A 23,618-nucleotide genomic window follows, 5' to 3' on the forward strand; every position below is an offset into this window, starting at 1 on the left:
AGTTGTAACACAAGGCAAACGAATCGTGATATTTCAGTCATTTTTATGTATCTTTTTGAACTTGGCATCGTTTGATGGAGCACTTTAAGTACTAAATAAAGTGTTCCTAACATCCTTTCATAAAATCTACCATTTATTAATAATTTAAAATGTTGACATCTTGAATTGGATCAAGATTTTTCTTTCTCACATGGGTCACTTTATCGAAACTATTTCTCATGACGAAATTTCAAAACTTTAACCATTATTATCTTTGAAACGGTTAGGTTTATGAAAAAAAAACACAGAGTAAAATTGTCTTAAAATTACATTTTCTACAGGAATACATCATAAAATACAGGGTGTTCCTTAAGAAAAATAAAAGTTAGCGGCCATTTGGAAAAATGATGACTAACATCTTTAAAACAAAAAATCCAAGGCACTTACGATTTAACTTTTTTTATTTCTCTTATATTTTTCGAATAAAACAGCTGGCACACTTATATCAATCACCCTGTATGTTTGACTAGAGTGACATGAAACATATTTTGTACTAGCTGGCCCGACAGACGTCGTCCTGTCCTAATGTGGTTTAATGTCAAATTCTCGTTCATTTTCAAGATGTGCTCGTTCGCATTGCTCAATCATGTCCAGGTTGAAGTTTGTTCGCTACGCTCACTCACCTTTAGGTTGGAGCTCGTTCGCTGCGCTCACTTGCCTTCAGGTTAGCTCGTTCGCTACGCTAACTCGCCTCCAGTTAAAGTTCGTTCGCTACGCTCACTCAACTTTTGGTTGTAAATTAGATGTTGTCATAAATTTAAAAAAATAATAGTGCTGCCCCTATTGGTAAACCTATTAACTTTTCAGTGCTATTGAACATCACAGAATAAAATTGTTTAGTTGAACCAGCTGTTAAGATTCTTTAATTCCATTTAAATATGAGTACTCATAAGGTTAATATGGGAAACTCCAGAGCCACTGGGGCGGAGCCCTTTTGACGGATCTGCACCAAAGCTCACACAAACCATCCTTGAATAATGCTTAATAATGCCTGAAAGTTTCATTACAATCTGTCGAGCGGTTTCGGAGTCCATAAAGGACATACATACAAACATACATTGGATTTTATATATATAGATGATATTATCTCAATTTCTAGCTGCACAACTATTTTCTGGAGTTTGACACTATGGAAGTGTACAAGTGGCAGTGAACTGATAGCCGAATGGTTATACAGTAATGTTCACCTTGAAATCTGAATCTAATATTGTTTCTGGCATTGATGCCATTTGTCATTGAACAATACAATTATTATGTGAAGCAAAAAGTGAGTAACATAACTAGGGTTTGGGCCGTTCCCTTGTTAAACAAGTGTATACATTGGCATCGATACAAACAAATGAATTAAATAAAATCGTGTTTAAAAATGTACAGTTTAATTAATAAGTCATTTATTTGACATGTTGTTTTATTGGTGCAAGCCTAACAAATTCTTTGCACGGCGTTAACCGTGATTTTGCTACTCAGCCGTGGAGCGGGTTGCATTTTGGATCCAAACGCTTGCCTCATCCACATACAGTATTACCACAGATCATAAAGCTCCAAAGACTAGACATCTAGTGTCCACGTTTTATTCTGTGATGGTATATGGGGGAAAATCTTCGAGATTTGAGTTTCGAAGTGGTTTCCCTGAGTGTAGATGTGTATGGAGCTACATACCCACCCCCGTCGTTCGATAATGATAACATTTAGTAGGTAACATATCTATGGTATCTCCAGAGTTTTTCATTTATCAATTCTAATTTTTGTAGACGATTTTCCATGAAATTCATAAAATAATGGAAAAATCATATTCGTTTAAAAAACGCCCCTATTTAGATTTAAAATTAGTAACCTATATAGTACTTTTGAAGGAAATGGCACAACCCCGAATGCTATAGTAATAACGGTTCAACTTAAGCGATTTTCCGAATAAATCCATATATAAAGCCCAAAGTACCCATGAACTTTTGAGAAAAATACAAGTCACATAAACCATACTTAAAATGATCGTCATGACGAGAAACCTTGCGCAATACTATACATTATCTCATAAATTGCCCTATAAGGTCGTAATTGCTTTCCAAAGGGAACTTTCCATACAATGTTAAAAATACTTCATGGACTTATTTGTATGTTATTCTTTCAATTACCTTATTAAAATCAGGTGTGATTATTATTGTTTGTATTACTGTATTCCGTTTTGTTTATTTCAGCTCAACTTAACCAATAGGCCTAAACGTTCAACGCTAGAAATCAGCTGTGCGCTTGAATTTTATTGTTGTGTTTTGAAGAATTTTGCTAACCTAGCTTTTGTTTGCAAATGAACGTTACTGTTAGAAGATGAGTGAAATGGATAATGAAAAATATTGTTCGTAAACTCCTGTATATTGTCGGGTCAGGTAAAATCTTGTACGTTAGACGTTACGCAAGAGCGTGTTTACATCACTTAGGTAAATTATGCAACTCGCTTCCGCTCGTTGCACAAGATTCACCTGTGTGATGTAAAAACGCTCTTACTACACTTGTAAGGTAAATAGCTATTACTAAACTTATGAAGTCAAACGGGGTGAAGCCCGTGGGTATCAGCTAGTATGTAAAAATCACATTTTAATGTCAAGTTGTCAAGCTAATGGGAGATACTGTAGTATGTGTCAGTTTGCTGATGCCGTTTGTTCCTCTAATCTCGAATTTATACCATATCTTGTAAGTACGGTTGAGTTTTAAAAGCTACTAAATCTTACATAGGTATAGAAACCATTTGTATTCCGAATGCTCAGTTGTATATAACGCATTTCCAAAACAATTATTTTAAGAATGCTGCGAATTGGTAATGCTACTGCGTTTGGGGAAAGTAATTTCATAATGGCAGAGTGAGAGCAAAAATCCCACGGGAATATCAGGAACATGCACATAAATGCGGCTCAGGTCCATTTAATTTGTTTGTTTCGCATACAATGTTCTACAATACAAGAATATGCGCGTGTAGAAAAAAGCCCTTGAAGATTCGTACTTTGACTATTGGAGGCTGTAGTAGACATCTATGGACCAGTTGTCACCAATTGTTTTAATTAAAAAGGAACATAGTTGTGTGAGCCAGTCACAGAATGCGTTACTGTCTAAAATTATATTTTCTACCTCATTATTGATTGATGATATAGTTGATGGGTCATAACAATTAATTGCTATGGCTCACAAAGTCGTAACATCACATTGACTTGGTAAAAAGTTCATGCATTCGACAGAAATCAGTAATTTACCAGCACAATCTGTCGGTGACTCTCATCAACTAAGACGATTTTGATGGAACAAAAACTGGCGACAACTTTAACATGGGGATGGAATGTCTACTCTATTAAGTAAAAGCATTAAAGTATTTAGTAAAATGTAACCAAGTTCCACTCAACAGTCTGAAACTCGTTTTTTGAACACACCGTCGCTTTTGCTAGGATGGACCTTTTAAGAGCGGGGTTTGCGGCACTGTGTTTTCCTAATAGAGACTGTTAATTTTGTGTATTGCTCAAGCTATGCTCTTATTTGAGATGTATTTCCAACTCGTCATGGACAGAATATGATGGAAAAACTAGTGGGCGTAAATATTATTTGTGTAACTAGTGGGTGAAGTAGCACCTTGCTGCACACAAGCAAAATGTTTACACACAAGCCGTAGGTGAGTGTGGAAAGTTTCTCGAGTGCAGCAAAGACAGCAATACTGGTGTGCGGAATTAACATCAAAAAACTTTGCGGCAAAAGTATAAAGTGTGCGGGAAAATAAGTGGATTTTAAGACAATTAGCAACTTTCTGTGCTATAATCAGTGCAAGGAAGGCTACATTGTCAGGTGACTGTAGGAAAAATACATTTTAGGTATGATATTTACTAGCTGTTACCCACGGGCTTCACCCCGTTTGACTTCATAAGTAAAACTATTGATAAAGTAAAACATACTCTATAATCAAAACTGAATACAGTATTACAAACAAATAATCACACGATATTAATAAGGTAATAAATTGAAAGAACAACATACAAATAAGTACAGCTGTGCTATTCTTAACATTAGGTATACGGAAATGTCCCTTTGGAAAGCAATTACGACCTTATAGGGCAATTTATGAAATAATTGAATTTTGCGCAAGGTTTCTCGTCATGACGAACCTTTTAAGTGTATGGTTTATGGGGATGTGACTTGTAGATTTCTCAAAAGTTCATGGGTACTTTGGGCTTTATATATGGATTCACAAAGCTTCACTGCTTTATCTACAAAAGTTCAAAAAACTTCTGTTCACAAAACTTTTGGTAGACGCTTTGTACGTAATTTAAGTCAGACGAGATCAACTGTTTTAATCAGTTTATTCAGTAAGTTTACACTCAAGGAAGCATCAGTAGCATCAGTCTTAATCAACTGGATACTTACTTTCAGCGTCTTGGTGTAGTGGTCAGCTTTCAATGGTGCTCGGTCCGATTAAAACTAAAGATTCCGTATTTTTTATTCTAATTTTTCCTATGATATCTTTTACTTTCACAAGATTTGTTAGAGTTGGAGGTATTCTTGTTTTTACTTTGTGACCATAGTTTATTTTGTACAGGCTACAGTATATTTGTTTCCCGAACATGTAAATTGAGATAGACTAACAAATCTCCTCAAGGGTTATTCTCACTATAAGTCTAAAGTGAGATGTATATTTTTGACCCCTTTAAGGTTTCCCTTGGGCCTAAAAATAAGTTTCATCTACACTTGAATACTGAGCACTTGAAATAAAAAAATAACATGTAAGAAGGGTCACATTGCATTTCTAATTCATGGCAAAAACACAATACACTTTTTCAGCATAATCGTGTACAACCTCGTTTACAAAAAGTGGTGTTCGAAGTGATGTATGTGTATGTGTGTGTGCGTGTGTGTGTGTGTGGGTGCGTGTGGATGTTTACAGAGCTAGAGACCACACCTGTGGTCCGATTTTGATGAAACTTTGTATGTAGTCAGTAGGCACTAATCCATGGCATAGCCAGGCATTTCGTTCAATGTTTTGAAATTTTGATTTTTAACCCATAAATAACGGAACAATCAGATTTTCTCAAAAATGGTTCACACGATTTTGATAAAAGTTTTGTATGTTATAGTCCTTTAAATTCTGAACAAATTTGTACAAATCCCCTTCCCGTACAAATTACGGTCCAAAAGATATTGTAACTTGTGTTATTTTCCCATAAAATAACATAATAAAGGTTGTTGATAAGGTAATGGGAGAAAGTATGTGTAAGATTGCTAATACCTTTTATTTACTGACCTAATCATGGGCGTTGTGATTTCCTTATGTAAACTTATTTTGTAGTGTTTTTGGTGGACACCGAAAATAAATTATGTATTTTGTTGTGTTTACTTCTCATAAATTCCTCCTCGCAATATAGCCACAATTGGTTATCTATTTTTAAGTATATAATGCTGAAGGTATAAATCCGATTACCCTTTTCTTTTGGTCAGTATACACATGAGTTACGTCAGTTTATATCCGTGCAAAACAGTACATGTGATATGGCAACATATAATGCCTACATTAGACACTTAAAATTGTATATGCAAATAATAGCAAAAATAGATTTTTACCAGTTTATATCAAGGGTATAGAGCTTATTTTTTAATTGGAAATTAGTTTTTGAAAGGTTAATCGTGTTTATTGCTGCTGATTCCGAAATCAACGTAACAAATATACATATTTTACTCATATAATACACAGAGTATGTGTCCGTTTGCAAGATAACTCCAGTAAAAACATCTACAGTACATGAATTGCTTTTCAACACAACGATGTATTTTAAAGCGGACGATTTTCTCTTTGGTTATACCATCAATAGGCTATACAGATTATCTTAAAGTTAGCAAAATTGCAAGAAATACTTGTATGCATCAAATATAGTAAAATAAAATAAAAACTTGTCAGTATTAACGCTTTAAAACGTAATCAACTCGAAGTACATCTAAAAAGCTCATAAATCACAATACAATATACATTCTACTTGTACATTTCAAAGTCAATTGGGGACATAACATTTAACAATTTAAAATTGTTTACCTTTAATTGCCTCATTTCGTGTTCTTACCATTATTTACAAATACAAATGATGATTAATATAGCAAGTACGAGAAATTAAATAAATCCATCAAAAGAAAAAAAATTCTGAGTTTAAACGTTGATGAAAATATTTAAAATTACACACACACACACACACACACTATTGATAGAATAATTTTGTAACGTCTTCGTTAGTATAGAATGCCGGTGGAGTTTCTTCAGAATTGTTATTGGCATACAGTAGAAGGTTTTATCCTTTTTAAGACTCAAATAACAGTAAGAATCACTTTATCAATCATTGTGCGTGTTAGACTCCCAGGGTTTTCGTATTACCAGTGAACAGCGCAATCATCGCGTTGTAGTAATGCTTTTTAGTTGTCTGGGTATTTCCAAACGCCACATCCAATGGATCTTCCAATGGATTTTTTTTTAAGCTCTCTTCGTCGTACTTATTTATGATATCCTTTAGATCAATTCCAAAGTGGCCTCTTATCAAATTGATGAATTTTACGTCGTCAACTTTTTTTTCTTTTAATAATGTACGTAGTTCTTCCGCAAAAAACTTCTGTTGTTTAACTGCTATGTCCAGGATAGTTGCATGCAATTCAGTGTCATACATGCTGTATATATTAAAGGTGCTCCTAATGTTATCAACTCCTAGTTTTTCAACAAGTATCTTTATTCCGGGAAGAGAAAGTTTAAAGAAAATCTCGTCTAACAGAAGGCGTGTTACTTTTTTTTTGACATACCCATCCACATATGACGTCCGTGTGACAAGCTTCTTAATGTAATCGATATAATCTCTGCCCATTGCTCTTTTTTCTTTAGTTTGATGTGTTGACAACGTTCTGTCTATGTGATCTTCAAGTTCTACGCGATACTTTTCCTTATAAAGATTTCTGACTTTTTGCATAAGACAAGGTGTAAGAGTTATGATTATTTGTATCAAATCTTTCCGCGCCGCCACCTTTTGTGGGAAAGTTTTTCCAAAGCTCAAATAGGGATGATTTGTCAACCTTGGTTCCAGCAATTTAGTCAGTATATAATGCAACTGATCAGCGTAAACCTCGTCTAAGGGTTTTGCCAGGTCCACCATAGTTTTCTTGAACCTTTCACCTGGCCCAACGAACATTTCTTCTACCTTCTCCCACAGTTTGATTTTCTCTTTATTTTCGTAGTCTTTAGTGAGTTTTTTTCTTTCGTTCTCCGTGTGAAAAGCCAGTATTGGGACAAGCTTCGTCCGTTCGCCCTTCAGTTCGGCAATTTTGGATGTCAGGGTGTCGAGGTCCTCTTCAATGCTGCGTTCACAACCACTAATCCAATCACCAAGATTGCATTCAGCCCACGGACAAATGATGCACTTGTCGTCGCCAAAAACAAATGCTGCAACATCACAATCGGCCATTAGAGGAAATGAATAGTGTTGTCTACAGTTTTCATACAAAGATGCATTGTAGAAAAGATTATCACTATGATTAGTTTATTTTAATATATTGATAATCAACAGGTCCCCCTGATTAAATCGATATTATTTGCATTTAAAATGTTGCACATAAATGTAAAAACAATATTATAGTTTGAACAAAAAGAAAATTATTTTTGAAGACGATTAAAAGAATGTGAAAGGCGAGAATTGTTCGTATTTTGAATTCTGAAGATTACAATTATGTCACTGCTTATTCCATAGTCTTAATAATGCAGTTCAGACATAATACATCTTAACATGTTGTAAGCACGTTTGTTGAACCTATAATAATTTTTAGTTGTCATATGCCGTACACAAAACTCTTGACGGAATATAATGTCCATTTTGTGATTAAATGATCAAGTTTAAAATGTACCCGGTAAACCTTGTGCGTCTATCGTTTATATAAATATATAAAATGAGACTTTGCTCACTAGTTGTACACATAAACACCTATTTCAAGATGTTTACAAATAAATATCATACAGCAATGAAAATATTGTTTTCAAAATAGTTGCAGAAATTAATGTGATTCTATTTTGTTTGTGCAAAAAATAAAGAATCAGCTGGAGCCGAGGAGCTGTAGTATATTTTATAACAAGAATGGAAAGAATTTACACGTTTGATAACATATGTTTGAAGTGCAAGCATTCAATTGGTAGAGAACGTCAAAACACTTTCACTGGACGACCTCTATTCAGTCTTAATTTGTACTTGAAATATTAGACCTAGTTTTTAAAAAGTTCTTAATTAAAGAGAAAAATAAATTTCCATATATTTTGATGAGTTTTGAACGATATTTTTCAATACACTACTGAATGAAAAATATTTGGAATATTAAGTTTTCCCTTTAATTAAGGACGTTTTTAAAACTAGGTCTAATAAAGTGCAAATTAAGACTAACTAGAGGTCGTTCAGTGGTCGAAAACTCGACCAAAAATATGTAGGTAAAGTAATGCCAATTAATATATTGATTAGTTGTACAGTTATGGTTATTGGATTTAAGATATTCCTTTATTATAATCGTGAATCACTTTCTCAGCTATTTGTTTCAACGACGAAGGTACAGGCACATCCACTTCAGTTGGTAAAACGACAACAAAAATGTTTTGAAAAGCTTCCCAAATATTGTTAAGTCGTGGTCGTAGGCTAGATAGTGGAAGATTTCTAACGTAAACATTGTTACTTTTTACTGTTAACTATAAACAGCTGTATAAAGTGTGATGTTTCGTTTAGTTGGTGATCCACAAATAAAAAAAAAAAAAAAAAAAAAAAAACAGCTGGACTCAGGGTTTGGGGTTTTTAAGGGAGAGGAGGGAAAATGCTTTCACGCATAAAACCCCCTACTATGTTAGACACAGATCTGTGATTGATTGTCACATTTCCTAAAGTCAAGCTAACATGTGACTTAAGCGCTAGGGCTCCAGCCGTTTCTGGTATTCACTTATTTTATATCCTAAACCGTATGTCGGCTAAGGTAAAGCTTCTTCGCACGGAGAATACCCTGGACGAAATCTGACACACGGGTACAATTTTCCTCACTCTGCACCATCATTGGCATGACCTTGCAGTCTTGTATTCTTTTGATCTTCAAGGCGGGGCCTTTCCCAACGCAGGCAGCGAAAAGTTCCGTGTCGTCGGGAGTCCCTGGGCAGTCGATGCAATCGGGTGACACAGCTTTGCACATTCTAAACAGGTACGACCGGAAACATCCGTGTCCTGTTAGGAATTGGGTGAGGAAATATTCCACCCAATTCCTTGGTGTTGTCGGTTGACCCACGGCTGGACTTGCTGAATCAGTCACCTGGTAAAGCGTCCCCGTGTCTCATGTTCCCAGCTCTCCTGCCAGAGGTGGTAGGTGACTGTGTTCTGCCCTGCACTTCCTTATCCGCTTGTGTTCCTCAAGGTAGTTGTTTAGGACCTGTGCTGTTCAATTTGACTTATCCAGAAGTGTAGAATATTGTACAGCACAATTGAATGCTGATGACTGCCAACTACACTTGTCATACAAGCCAGACAAGACATCAGAAGCAATCCGGCTCATCAATGCTGATTTTCACAGCATTTTTCCATGGTCTGTCATGAATGGCCTTGGATTGAATGTTGACAAGTGTGTAGTCATGCATACGGGACCAAACATTATGATGCAGGAATTGAGTAAATCTGCTATAGAAGTCACCCTTGATGGAATGAGATTGTCTGTTTGCGACACTGTCAACACGCTTGGTGTTTTACTTGACAAAGATCTCTCTTTTTCTGACCATGTCACATCTGCAGTTCAACGCGCAGTGGGTAGACTGAGGGCTGTTAGCAGATTTAAAACTCTACTGCCGGAATATGCCAAAATGCAACTCATGCGGTCCTTGGTCCTCCCAGCCTTTACATAACTTATTGCTTTCCTGCATATGGAAACAGCATCTCTGAGGAGGTAATGGCAAGAGTTCAAAGAATTAAAAATTCTGCTATAAGGTTCATTTTTGGCCTTAACCACTTTGACCACGTGTCCTCCTTCCTAGATGCTGCAAAGCTCAGCCCAATGGATGACATGTGCAGGAGGCTGACCTGCTGCCTGGTCCACACAGTTCTCACGCTGGGAGAGCCTCAGTGCCTCAGTGTGAGGCTTAAGTACAGGGGGGAAATCTGTCTGTGTGGTACTCGCTCCGACCGCAGGCTTCACATTCCTAAAGTGAGGCTTGAGGTTGGAAGAAAGTCATTTTCTTATTTTGGCCCGCAGTTGTATAATGGCCTCCCGCATGACATAAAGAGCTCCAAATCATATGGTTAATTCAGGGCCGCAATGCAGAAAACAAATGTAAATTGTAACTGTTTTTGTTTGTAGTTATTTTGTATATTATATTTCTGTATATATTAGGTTAGTTTGGTTTTAGTTTGACTTGAGTAAGTTTGAAAAACTTGTATATGAAACTAGCTTGCAAATACTGTAAAGGCCTTTTTATTTATTATTATTTATTTATGTGGCCTGCTCTCGAGTTGGAAAAACAAATAATCTATTTGTTTACACACTAAACGGCAAAGCAACAAACATTGTTTACAAAATAGCACTTGATTACATAATAAATAATACGTATTATTAAAAATAACAAATGGAGTGCTATAAATTTTTAAAATACCTCCCAGAGATTCAATATGGAATGGTTAACTTTCTTGAAATCGCAGCAACGCATGACGGGTAAGCCAGTTATAATATATTTCGTGATAGGTGGAACCACCATGGTCTATTGTCTGTGGTAATAACTAAATAGCAGGGGACCGAGCGTTTTCCTAGTGTTTAAGCTCTGGTTGACATCACAAGACTAAGTTTGACAATTAGATCTCAGACTGCAGACAATTGATGACTGTTGTGTAACATTTAAAATTGGACAAAATATACGTCGGGAAATGCCTTCCTGTTTCAAACTCCCACCTTTGTTCTCAGGTAGGAGATCTTCCAAAATAATCTACGTTATAAAGCCTAAAATTCATCCACGCTAATAGTATACGGGTAGCAAAATTGTTTGTGTTGGAATGAATTTCAAGGAAAGTGTTGAAGAAATACACAAGTTTCATTACCAGCGATTTTTTTCGTAGATGTAGTTCATGGCCTAACAACTTACCTTCACGAGTTTTTGCACTAGGAGTGTTTGCACTATTCTTGTCGACCTGCTTAGCTTTACTGGTTCCAGTATTTGTTGCCCCCGCAGCATTTCTTGCATTTGATGACTCGACTGTTTTGACACTAGGAGTGTTTGGACTATTCTTGCCAGCCTGATTAGCTTTACTGGTTCCAGCATTTGGTGACTCGTCTTGTTTGACCTTAGAAGTGTTTGGACTATTCTTGTCAGACTGATTAGCTTTACTAGTTCCAGTATTTCTTGCATTTGATGACTCGACTGTTTTGACACTAGGAGTGTTTGGACTATTCTTGTCAGCCTGATTAGCTTTACTGGTTCCAGCATTTGATAAGTCTTCTGGTTTGGCAACTTGTGGCTCTTTCGTCACTCCTCCTTTATTATTTCCGCCTTGAATGCCAACACTAGCTTGGACGTTGGTTGATCCTTTTCTAATATCTCCAAGGCGGTTTTCAACCTCTGCCCATCTGTCAAGGTTTCCTATTAATGAACAAATAATATTTCAAAATTCGAGCCAATCATAACTCATTTATGCAATGATTAGTTGGTACTGAATTATTTTTCACTATAAAATTGAATTTTGATAATACCACCTACTTCATTTATTACACCATACAGTGAAAAGGTTTTAATGGAGTAGTATTTCAAATGTTATCTCATTGTTGTTTGGTGTAGTTAAGTCAGGGTTGGGCAAATGTGTGGATACCCCTAGTTAACTTTTTAATGGGTGACACCAGGAAAACTAAACTCCACATACCTTCATAAAAAATAAAACTGCACTTTTTGGACGGTGTCCCAATTTTTCCCCGGACCCTAAAGTGGGGTATTTTGGGAGCAGCTCCAAAATTGTAAATGTAAAGCCCCATCGATTGACACCTCATTTTAAAGACGTTTATTAAAGAAGGGTATCAGCGAAAACTAGAGGTCTCTATCTCAACCCAGTACGACATGGCGGTCATTTTAAATTTTCATCAGCCTGAGAGAACCCACTTAAATGTAGGCATCAATATCCCATATTATTTTTTTAGCGGGTTATACCAGGAAAAGTAAACTCCGCATACCTTCAAAAGAAACAAAAATGCACTTTTTGGTTGGTATCACAATTTTGCCCGGGACCCCGAAATGGGGTGTTTTGGGGACAGCTCAACAATTTTAAATGTAAAGCCCCATCGAATGAAACCTCGTTTTTAAGGCCTTTATTAAAGAAGAATATCAGCGAAAACTAGAGGTCTCTATCTCAACCCAGTACGATATGGCGGTCATTTTAAATTTTCATCAGCCTGAGAAAAACCTTTAATGAGGTTAAATTGTACGATGAATTTTCAAATGACCGCCATGTCGCACTGGGTTGAGATAGAGACCTCTAGTTTTCGCTGATATTCTTCTTTAATAAAGGCTTGTAAAATGAAGTGTCACTCGATGGGGCTTTACATTTAAAATTGTTGAGCTGCCCCCAAAATACCCCATTTCGGGGTCCCGTATGCGGAGTATGCGGAGTATACTTTTCCTGGTATAACCCGCTAAAAATTAATATGGGATATTGATGCCTACATTTAAGTGGGTTCTCTCAGGCTGATGAATATTTAAAATGACCGCCATGTCGTACTGGGTTGAGATCGAGACCTCTAGTTTTCGCTGATATCCTTCTTTAATAAACGTCTTTAAAATGAGGTGTCAATCGATGGGCTTTACATTTACAATTTTGGAGCTGCTCCCAAAACACCCCACTTTGGGGTCCCGGGAAAAATTGGGACACCGTCCAAAAAGTGCAGTTTTATTTTTTATGAAGGTATGTAGAGTTCAGTTTTCCTGTTGTCACACATTAAAAAGTTAACTAGGGGTATCCTTGTGTGGATTGTACAAATACAAATTTGCAAAAGGTTTAACAATCTTTTATTTGAAGAATCCATAGTCTATTCCTAAGGCACACGTACCTGTTTTACCCCCTAGTGTACCTTGCAGTACCGGTATCCCAATCTCTGTACGTTCTCCGGTTCCAGTATGGTGTGGAATTTCACTATTTCCTCCATATGTTTGCCCTCTTGCATTAGTACTTGAGTCAACCGTTGGTACACTTTGTTTATTTACTTTGTAGTTACCAAAATAAAATAATTTCAACACATCTTCAAAATTAATATTGAGATAAATAAATTGCACAAAAAATTGAGATACATAAATTCCATATAGATTGAGATGACACTTAATTTTATCTTATACATAAGTGTATTCTTGTCTAGAAAACAGGATGATAATGATTGTTGTACCATTTTAGCCTTTAGTATGTTTTTTGGAAAATTTGGAAAAGTTATTATTTAAAATGTTAAAACACAGAAACATTAATAGGTTTCGAAATGTCAACAGTATTGCAGACTTTAGAGTGAAAATTGAATAGCTGATCGCCTTGTCAGTTCAACCGAATTTTCTGGAGGCTTAAATATCTGCACGATGTCACATCTCGTTTAGTCAAAGAATATATTTTCTAATACAAGGCAAACGTACCTGTTTTTTTTGCTTCTGTAATATCTCTAGCACTAAGCTTTTCGGTTTGACCATTTGTATTACTTTGGTCTGCTCCATTCTCATCGAGTAATTCTTGCCAACTTCTTTGGATTTCAGCCAAGAGTTCAGGATTTCTGTCTGTGAATAAACAAATTAACATCACAATAGACTCGGCCAACAAAAACAGAAAATTCCTTAGTGTAAAGCTGTGGAAATGTCAAACAAATATTTATGAATGTTGGCATTATTAACAATAATAGTAAGGGCAGCAGCAGTAGTAGTAGTAATTGTTTGTTGGCAAGTTCTTACTAATTTCCAAGGGGGTTTTATATTTATTATTTTCTCGACGGGATATGGATCAAAGAGTGTGACATTTAAAAAAAATATACAGAATATATAAAAAATACTAACATTTTTTGATCGGTGGTGATGGGAGACATGGGTTGTATATTTCGGGACACAATCCAAATCTTCAACTTTATTGTTGACGGATGTCTTTAGAATTCGACGCGTCCAATATTTCTTGAAGTTTCAACCACCAACCATCTGGTTTTTTCGTCAAACTACCTCTGGTTATTAAAGTGTCGAAAAAAATACACAAATAGTCTTCGCCTTCAAATTCATCCCATAGAAAAAGATAGCATCCAAAGCATCAAAGTTCTAAGAACAGGAAAACCCGTACATAAAGTATAATCGTTGGTAATCATTATCTACTAGTAGCGTAGGCAGCCAATGAGAAGTGATTTTACCAAATTCCCATGGGCCCCTCCCTACAGAAGGTCCAAGTTAGCATGGAGTTCGTATAGGAAGAATAATTTGTTTTTGGTTTTTGTTTACATTTGTCTGCAATTTATTTAATCATCAGCTGTTAGAATAAAAATAAGGTTTAATGGTTACAAGAGGTTCTACCCGTGAATTCACGGGTGTACAGAAGCCACCATTAAATTAATTTAATCAACTTTGACTATATATTTCATTTAAAGCGCCCAAGTTCGATAAATTGTCATCTGAAAGGATGGTAAAACCATAGGAGCCTTCAAACCTTACGTCCTAAGGTGGCCGAGGTGGGTACGGTTGTACCTGAACTCGCCGCTCTCTTTCACGTCTTTGATACTTTACTTAAACACTTTTCAATGAAATGGCGACCTGTTAAAGATCGGTGACAACCTCTTGGAACGAACATACATGGTTTGTTAATCTCATATTCATCGTGTTTCGAACACCTTTAATCACTCACTTGTATCAAACAGCTAGAAATAGCTTCAATGTCTATTCACCGCACCTCTTTTAAGAACATAAAAGTAAATAATAAAAAAAGTAAACAAAAATGTAAACAAACAAAGTATATTGTAAATTGCATGGCCAGCACTAAATTAATCGAATGACGTTAATTTCCAAAACATGCAAGGCGTAGCCCTTTGGGAATCAGCCTGTGGAGCAGAGCCCTTAGGGATTTCGTCCATATCAATACTTTTCGGCAAATCTACACACTCTAAGCTTAATTTTGATATGCCATATGCCTATATTTTTATTTGGTAAATGCCCTTAACCGTTTACATAAAATTTGATTGTATCACTTTAATAATATAATAGATTTCGGACCATATAAACATCATAGTTGTGTGTCAGTGAAATTAATTACCAGGGGGAAATTAATTTACTGTGCAATGTCTGGCATATGTTTATTAGCATTAATTTACTTCTGGGTTCCATTGTGGTGTTTTAACTTACCAAAAGCCGTCTGTGTTTGTACATATGTCGCCGGGTCTCCCGTCGAATCACATATGTTCGATGCGCTTTCTGGAATATACACACACATAACAAAATGAGTCAGAGCAAATTGAGGAATCCAATATCTTAGCAATCCGAAGTAGGACTCATTATTTGGCAGTTGTGCAGTTTTGCTTCTTGATGACACTTTTGAAACTCTATAAATGAAAAACTATAAAACTTATCGTCATGTGATGACAAGCAATTGAAAGAGGATATTCTAAAGTTTAGTGTGATAGGGAGTACTTTGGTAAACATTGTTGCAAAATCAGCCTCTTCAGACATTTTTAGATTTTAACTACGGTTTTAAAATAATTACACAATTCAAAGTCTAAGAAACTCTTGACATAAAAAGTATGTAGGATAGAAGGGGATTTAATAAAAACAATCGAACAAGATTGTGGCTAAAAACAAAAAAACTATAAATGCTCCTTGCGTCCCCTCTAGCTCCACAGCACCCATCCATTCGATGATTGAAGTCGTCACAAACTCTAAAATACAGAACACTTTTTACTTTTTGGTTCCTCGCTGCTTCAAATAATGGCGTACAACAATAACTGAGTGCTATTTTATAAAACTAATTAATTGACACCTAAAATTCAGAGAGTTGAAAGTGTGCAATTAGTTTAAAATCTTAGTTAAAATTTTAAAATGTCTGTAGAGGCTAATTTTGCAACTATGTTTACCAAAGTAGTGTCATACAAAACTTTAGAAGCTCATCTTTCAATTGATTCTCATTACGTGATAATATTATGTATAGTTTCTCTTTTATAGAGTTTAAAAAGTGTAAAAATAATTTAGAATCTATATATTAATTTGAAACTGTTTTTCTTTGTGACAGCTAATTTGAGAGAACGGCTGGGTGTAGAAACTCGGTAGGGGTCTCTAAAGAAAGGTCTTAGTCTGTAGATGAGCCATCAAAAGAGAAACAATGTAAATTTCCTTGGGGCTCTGCCCCAGAGGCCTTTTAAGTTCCCTCTTCAGATTTGTTTACATTACGACCATATGCATACATTGAAACAGCTGTTAATATTTAAATTGTGATTTACTAAATTTGTCAATATGAATGATTTGCAATGGGTTTTTTCTGATTTTAAAATCGATTTTCTTCTGAATCGTGCCATGTTTTGCAATATAATTTTCTATTGCCAAATCAGTGGAAAATCCTAATATCACAGTAACTCATAAAATTATTTCTTATGGAGTTAACTTATATCTATTTGGTTGGTTTCTGCCTTTTTTACCACTTCTTGGAGATTGCACGTAGACGATATTCTTTGGCGTATTGCATCTGTAGTAGACGATACTTGGTTGGTGTAATTTTTTAAATTACAATGGAAAAAAGTGAGAAATACTGGACAATTTGATATACTAAAAATAAAACTGAATTAACACTGTGCTACATTTCTTGAGCAATAATTGAAAGAGCCGATTTGCAAACAATGGAAACAGGAAAGTCATAGAACTCAACCAAGTACAGTAGAAGAAATATAAATAATGTTTTTTTTTATTTATAATCGTTATTATAGACAACCTAATGCGGCTATGGTTATGGTGTAGGTCATAAAGTATCTAAATGCCAAAAACGGTGAGAGCCCCGAGGGCTTACGTCACATGTTGGCCTGACTTGAAGTAATGTGACAAACAATTCCAGGTCTGTGTCCAACAGAGTAGAGGGGGTTTTTTAGTGAGTAGTCTGTGATAAACTCAGGAATCTCACACTACAGGCTGGCTACCTGTGTGCGTAAAAGCATTTTCCCTCCTCTCCCTTAAAAAAAAATTCGGCTATGAGTGGGGAAAATTTAACACTAAAAAACAAGGTCAGCTTTTGAAAAAAGATAAGATATTTACAAAAAATTTTGATTATATCTACCTGCTGTGTACATCTTGAGTATTTCCATAATCTTTGAGTCGACTCTTATAGTCATCGGAAATTATGACTGTTATTCGTTTTAAAATAACGCCTGTAATGCTTCGCAATTGCTCGAATTTGAGCAACAGGTACACTAGTTACATTAAATAGCTAAATAAATTATAGTAGACGGGCAAAGTGACGATCAATTAAATTACCGTACAATATAAACAAACTATTTGTAAATGCTGTTTGTGGACAAGTTATATACTCGTATATTCCAAATCTTCGTTTTAATTAATCAGTAAGCTATCTCCATTTGTTAATGAATTCCTGTTGTTTGTAATATTATAATGAATTCACGACTAATAGTACTCATCTGCTATATACAGAGTGTTCTTTTTTAAACGCTCCCCAAATTACAAGTACAGGGTCACTCTTTTCGGACAAAACAAAGCCATACGTTGGCAGCCTGCTTCCTCTAGTTAATTGCCGATCAATTATATGCATTTTAAAATTGTGTTCTATTCGGTTTCATATTAAGAGCTTACTGTGAATAAGATTCAACATGTTTATATGGACAGCCCATGTTTAAGATTTATAATGCACATAAATAAAAAACAATTATTATTGGACAACAGTTTATATCAACCTGGAGTTGATCTGTTAGATACATGCATTGACTATTGGATACTGAAATAAACCCATCAATATCGACTAGTTATCGCCAATTAAAAAAAGAGATGTGTGAGCCAGTCACAGAATACGCTAGTGTCTAAAATTCTACCTTATTTTTTGTTGCTGACCAGTTTCATGGGTCAAAACAGTTGCTATAGCTCGGAATAAGTCATTCCATTACTTTAACTTGGTAAAAGGTACGTACATTCGATAGAAATAAGTTATTTCAGATCTGCACAATCTGTGGCTCACATCAACTATAAATAACTCAACCACAGTGCAACCAGTAGAAGAGCGTAGAATAGACGTGCTTACCTTTATTCACATCGGAAATGTGTCCGGCTATTTCACTCGTGGTAGGATGCTCATCGTCTGACATCAAATAGTCATAGGCTCTGTTCCACATAATCTTAGTTATGCCTGCGAAAACATAAATGCATTCTTACAACTTTCCAAAAAAACGGGATCAGAAAACTGGCAAATACTTTCTCATTGTCAATTGTATCACGGGTGGTGGGAGTGACTTTGATATTTTATAAATAACATGTTACAATCACTTTTGAACTGAAATTTTACAGCAATTCTTGTACCATTTTGTTTGAAGTTAAAAGGACTATAACATACTAAATTTTAATCAAAATCACTCAAGCCGTTTTTGCATTTTCTGTGTTAAGGGGTTTTATAGAAAAATCACGATTTAAAACCCAAAATTCAAAATTTCTAAAATTGAAAGATACTATGGATGGACCCACATCCCAAATTTAATCAAAATCGCACCACAGGCGTGGTCTGTAGCTCTGTAGGCTACACATGCACACACACAGGAACACCGACATCACTTCAAAAACTGGCTTAGGGGGACCCATAACGGATGTATTCTACCCGAAACTCAGACTGTAAGATTTTGACGGACATACTACTTTCCCCATATAAGGGGAGAAAGTTACAGTAAAATTAGTAAATCACACTTTAAATACAAGGTGTTTATAAAAGAATGCCGGGATTTTAAATAGTAATTGCTTGGGTACTATTGAAGGTAACTAAACGTTTTACACGTCACATTGAAGCTAAAACTACCAAGTTTTGAGGAGGTTGTGTCCTGATTGCGAACAGTCCAGATTGCGAACAAGGGTAAAATCGTCCAGACTGCGAACACCTCAAAAATGCTGTGGACTACCTGAACATGAGTCGTCCAGACTGCGAACAAATATTTTTGAATCTGTAAAGATGGTTTAGTAGCTGTTGTTGAACGTGAGATTTAATTGCTTGTTGAGTTGGGAATGTGATTGAATGATTTATGTTGTAATGTGTAATGCATATACATGTTATTTCGGATGTAAGATGTATGTAAGTATGGTATTTATTTTAGTTGCTATTTAAATTGCTCGTTGACGATGTTTTTTTAGGTAATGATTGAGTTTGGAATGTGATATTGGCAAATGCATGATATTTCGGCTAATTATAGTCAGTTTCTCTTATATTAATATGTGAGGCTATTTTTGTGAACAAAACTCCTCCGTTATTTCTGGACCGATTTTAACGTTTGAGGTGTCAAATAATTCGTCTCAATTTGTAGTATTGCATAAACGTTTTAGAACTTAAAAAACTCTTACCCTTAAGGGCACGAGACGCTATCAAAGGTCGCATCTTCCCCATAAGAATTACATTGAAAGCAAATTTAAAAACAAAAACAACTGTATATAAAAAGAAACTCACCAGCTTTTTGGGAGTAAATATCGATGTTTGTAATATTTATGAGGTAATAGACAAATCTAAACAGTCAATCAGTTTTGTTGGAAGAACAGACAATTTCTTGAGTTTAAAGGAGAAATGTTGAAAACAGGAGGAGGAGACAATTAATAGGAAATCTTATACGAATAAGAAGAGTAGAGGAGAGGCCTGGTCTCACAGTAAGGAATCCAGGTACACACTCACTTGGGGAGATGAATCATTTTTGTCAGTTATGCTAAGCAACTTAAAAACATGAAGAATATACAACAGATGTTGTCACAGTGATAAAGTAAACCTACCTAAAGTCCGAACAAATAAATACATGCAAGAAATGTTTACTGGTTAAAAGCTTTAAGTCGGGAAACATTTGTAGAAAACACTAAAAAATAAGGCCGGGTCCAAAAAATTCTAAAATACAAGAAGCCTTTATTATATCAAAGAGCTATTTAATAGCGTGGGTATTACAATTAGTCACATAAGCATTTAGTCGGGTCTTTTAAACTCATCGAAAATTATTACTGTTATTACTGTAGTTTTAAAATAACTTCTGTACCTATAATACCTGCACTTGACAGTTGCTCGATTTCGAGCAACAGGTACCCTAGTTCATATGAAATGATTGTTTTATTTCCTTTACTCTGAGATTGTTTAGTAGTTGCTTGTTCAAGTCAAACATATTATAATTAATTTTAAATAAACAGCCAATTTAAATACCTATTATCAGAACGAATTTGTGAGTCTGGAAGAATCTGTCTGTTAATAAGGGGCTTTACCACCTAATTATACTACATCTCATAAAGATATGTGTCTTCAAGAACATTCATCCTTTCCATTATGTATATTACCAGTCTTAAGTTGTGATTTAGGCTAAATCATTCTGTTAAGGGTTTATGAAAGGGTTATATGAAAGGGTTGAAAACCCCAACCACTCAAAATGTGTTCGCAATCAGGAATCCTCCCCACCCCACGGACGACCCCCTCCACCTCGTAGACCCAAACATGTTCGCAGTCTGGACTGTTCGCAATCAGGACTGTTCGCAATCAGGAGGACACCTTTGAGGAAACTTTGACCTTGGAATGCGCAAAACAAGTGCAGGGTGATAGGCCGCTATTGTGACTCAGAGGCCTGACGCCACTACGCCAGTGCAATTTTTACGGCACAACAGAAGGCACAGAGTGTTATCTGTGGTTCACAGAGTTTATATCGATTGCTAGATTAAACTAAATTCAAATCTCTAGATGATAAATAAATTTAACACTGGTTTAATGAGTTTCGTGGCACCGTAGTGTTTTGAAATGACATTCACCTGGCCGGCTAAAAACAAGCGATAACACAGTCGAAGAAATTTGACAATTCTGCATCAGAAGCCCCAAAAATCGATTGCCCAACGAAGTCTTCAGTTGAACATACCTAAATCAACACTTCATGATGTTATCTGTAAAAGTCTTTGTGCATAAGAGTCTTTGTGCCTAAGAAGATTCAGTTGCATCAGATAAATCTTGTGCCGATCGCCCTAAGCGTAGAGACTTAGCCAGTTTTACGCTCATATAAGATTGATGAAAATTGATGAAAATGAATTTTCTTAAATTATTCCGAATAGTATCAAAGTATGAAGAAAAACTTTGTTCTTTTCCCTTCAATTTGACGTTTAAATCATTTAATTATCTTGAATAGTCCCTGAGCAACGACCGTTTAAAATCCCGGCATTCTTTTATAAACACCACTACATACTAGTATATCCCACTAAAAGGCCGGAAAACGAGTGTTTACGGCACAAGCACGGTAGTTTCCAAACGCGCTGGATTTTACCATTAATTGCATCCTGGCTGAGATGTACCGAAATTGCATCTGTAAGATCTAGTGCGAATTGCCTGAGTGAACATTTTACTCATTTCAAATTAAAGGAAACAGTTACTTAAAGATTCTGTACCTACTTGATCAGTAATAGTTTCAAAATGCCCTGGAACTCTCTGTTTAATCTTTGATCAATGATTTTCACCAGAGTTGGCTTCCTTTTGTACTGTATTAAGATCGTTTGTTTGTTTGCTTATAAACATATGCTATGATTGTTTACATCAACGTTGTTATTCGTAATCGCCACACATAACCCTTATGTTAAAATTTGAAAACAATTATGTCAGTATTAAATTGTGTAGGTTTTATAAGATTGAAAATTGTTGGTTGAATATCTTTCCCACTCTTTATTGAATAAACCCTTGGTAAGTTTTGTTTAAATGTGTTCAGCCATCATTGCATGATTCAATTACACAGTTTGCATAAGGCTCGATCTTATTAGCTCCGCTCAGTTACTAATCATTTTAACATAAGTGTATTGCAAAAAGTGATCTTATAACAGTCAATACAAGAGCAAATTTACGGTTAGGCTATCGAAGACAAATTTAGAGGAATCAGTAAAAATAATAAATAGTTGCTAAGCTGTGGTGACAATAAAATAAGAGCAATGTATTTTTCGCACTACGATGTTTTTAGCCGCTTTACAAACGTTTATTGGTGGCCAAAAATTATTGCTGGCTATCGTTACTTGGGGACCGAGCGGATTTTTACATCCCTAGGGCTGAAAATCAGCTTCGCTTACTTACTTAAAACAATAATGCATATTGAATACACAATCAGTATCCAAATGATCCAAAACATTTCAATTAATAGACTTCACTGACTAGCAACTATTTATTATTATTTTTGCTGATTCCTCAAATTTTTCCTTCACATAACCTTGAAGGTGTAGTTGTGTTGACTGTTGGTGTGCATTATTGTTGTGGTAAATAGTGGTAATATGGATACAGCTTGTGCATTAAATACATTAATGTTATAAGTAAATAAGCTAACAGCTGATTTTCGATCCTAGGGCCGCAAACACCTGCTCGGTTCCCAAATGACGACGAAAGCTGACATGGACAGCAATACGTAGCTTTCAGCCTCCAAACGTTTGTAAAACGGCTAAAAACATCGTAGTGTGGTGAAAAAATAATTCATCAAATCGCACTTAAAATCAGCTGTTCCTTTTCCTGTGTAGTTCCAAAATAATTACTAAAGTAATCCAACATCACTAAGTACGAGTAGATCATTATTGCTCGACAGTACGCACAAGAATTTAAAAACAAATTGATGAAGTTCGTAAGACAATTTACCTTGATCATGCAAGACGTAAAATGTGGCCATCAGTGCCAACCAGGTAGATGTGTCCATTTTGTGTTCATACGTTCATCTCCTAACGCACAGGAACACACACTTTATGAAAATGGCGGCTACACTGGAATTGACGAGTGCGACAGTTGGTGAAAACAAGTGCAACTTGGTAAACAGTAATTGGATCAATTATGGTACATCAGCGAATCATTTCTAGTTATTGACGCAAATATTTTTCAAGATCATATTTATTTGTAAAGGTTAACAAGTATGAGTTAGAGCGTAAGCCAAGTATTGATACTATTTAATAATATGTAAAATAGAATTATAATATTTTATATTTTATGAGACAGTTAAGAAATATTGAACTGAATATTACTTGTATTTTTTTGTTTTTACACTCAGCAACGGTCTTCTACTTTTGTAAAATTCTTGATTAGCCTGGAGATACCATGGATAAGTACCCTACCCACATAACAAATTCTGTAAAAAGCCCACCGTAGGTGTGATTTAGGGAATTTCCCATATAAGGAGTAAGCTATTACCATAGTATTACTATTATTGTAGTACTCGTGGTAAGACCTGGACCCGGGACCGATATTCTTTTTGTTTTGAGGTGCCTAGAGGCAAAAAGCCGTAAACATTCATAAATTTATCAAGCGAAGCTCTTAAACTAGTACTAGTACTAGTTTAGTACGTCGACTCTTATGCATTTCGTAATACGCAAACTCCTCCTAGACGGCTGAAGCAATCGT

At 35.5% G+C, this 23,618-nt stretch overlaps 1 protein-coding gene across 1 annotated transcript; it reads right to left on the reverse strand.

Moving 5' to 3' along the window:
- Window positions 1–5,692: 5,692 nt before the first annotated feature.
- Window positions 5,693–22,976, reverse strand: LOC128994480 (uncharacterized). The gene is made up of 6 exons (XM_054419064.1): window positions 22,866–22,976; window positions 18,300–18,404; window positions 15,416–15,484; window positions 13,685–13,822; window positions 11,171–11,665; window positions 5,693–7,474 (listed from the first exon to the last, which is right to left on the reverse strand). The coding sequence occupies exons 1-6, from the start codon at window positions 22,921–22,923 to the stop codon at window positions 6,399–6,401; spliced, it is 1,941 nt and encodes a 646-aa protein (XP_054275039.1). The 5' UTR covers window positions 22,924–22,976; the 3' UTR covers window positions 5,693–6,398.
- Between the last annotated feature and the right edge of the window lie 642 nt (window positions 22,977–23,618).

This window comes from Macrosteles quadrilineatus, unplaced genomic scaffold (genome assembly GCF_028750875.1).
Source record: "Macrosteles quadrilineatus isolate MER2022 unplaced genomic scaffold, UCM_ALF_1.0 Scaffold_5__1_contigs__length_97177068, whole genome shotgun sequence".
In the NCBI taxonomy this organism is placed as follows: Eukaryota; Metazoa; Arthropoda; class Insecta; order Hemiptera; family Cicadellidae; genus Macrosteles; species Macrosteles quadrilineatus.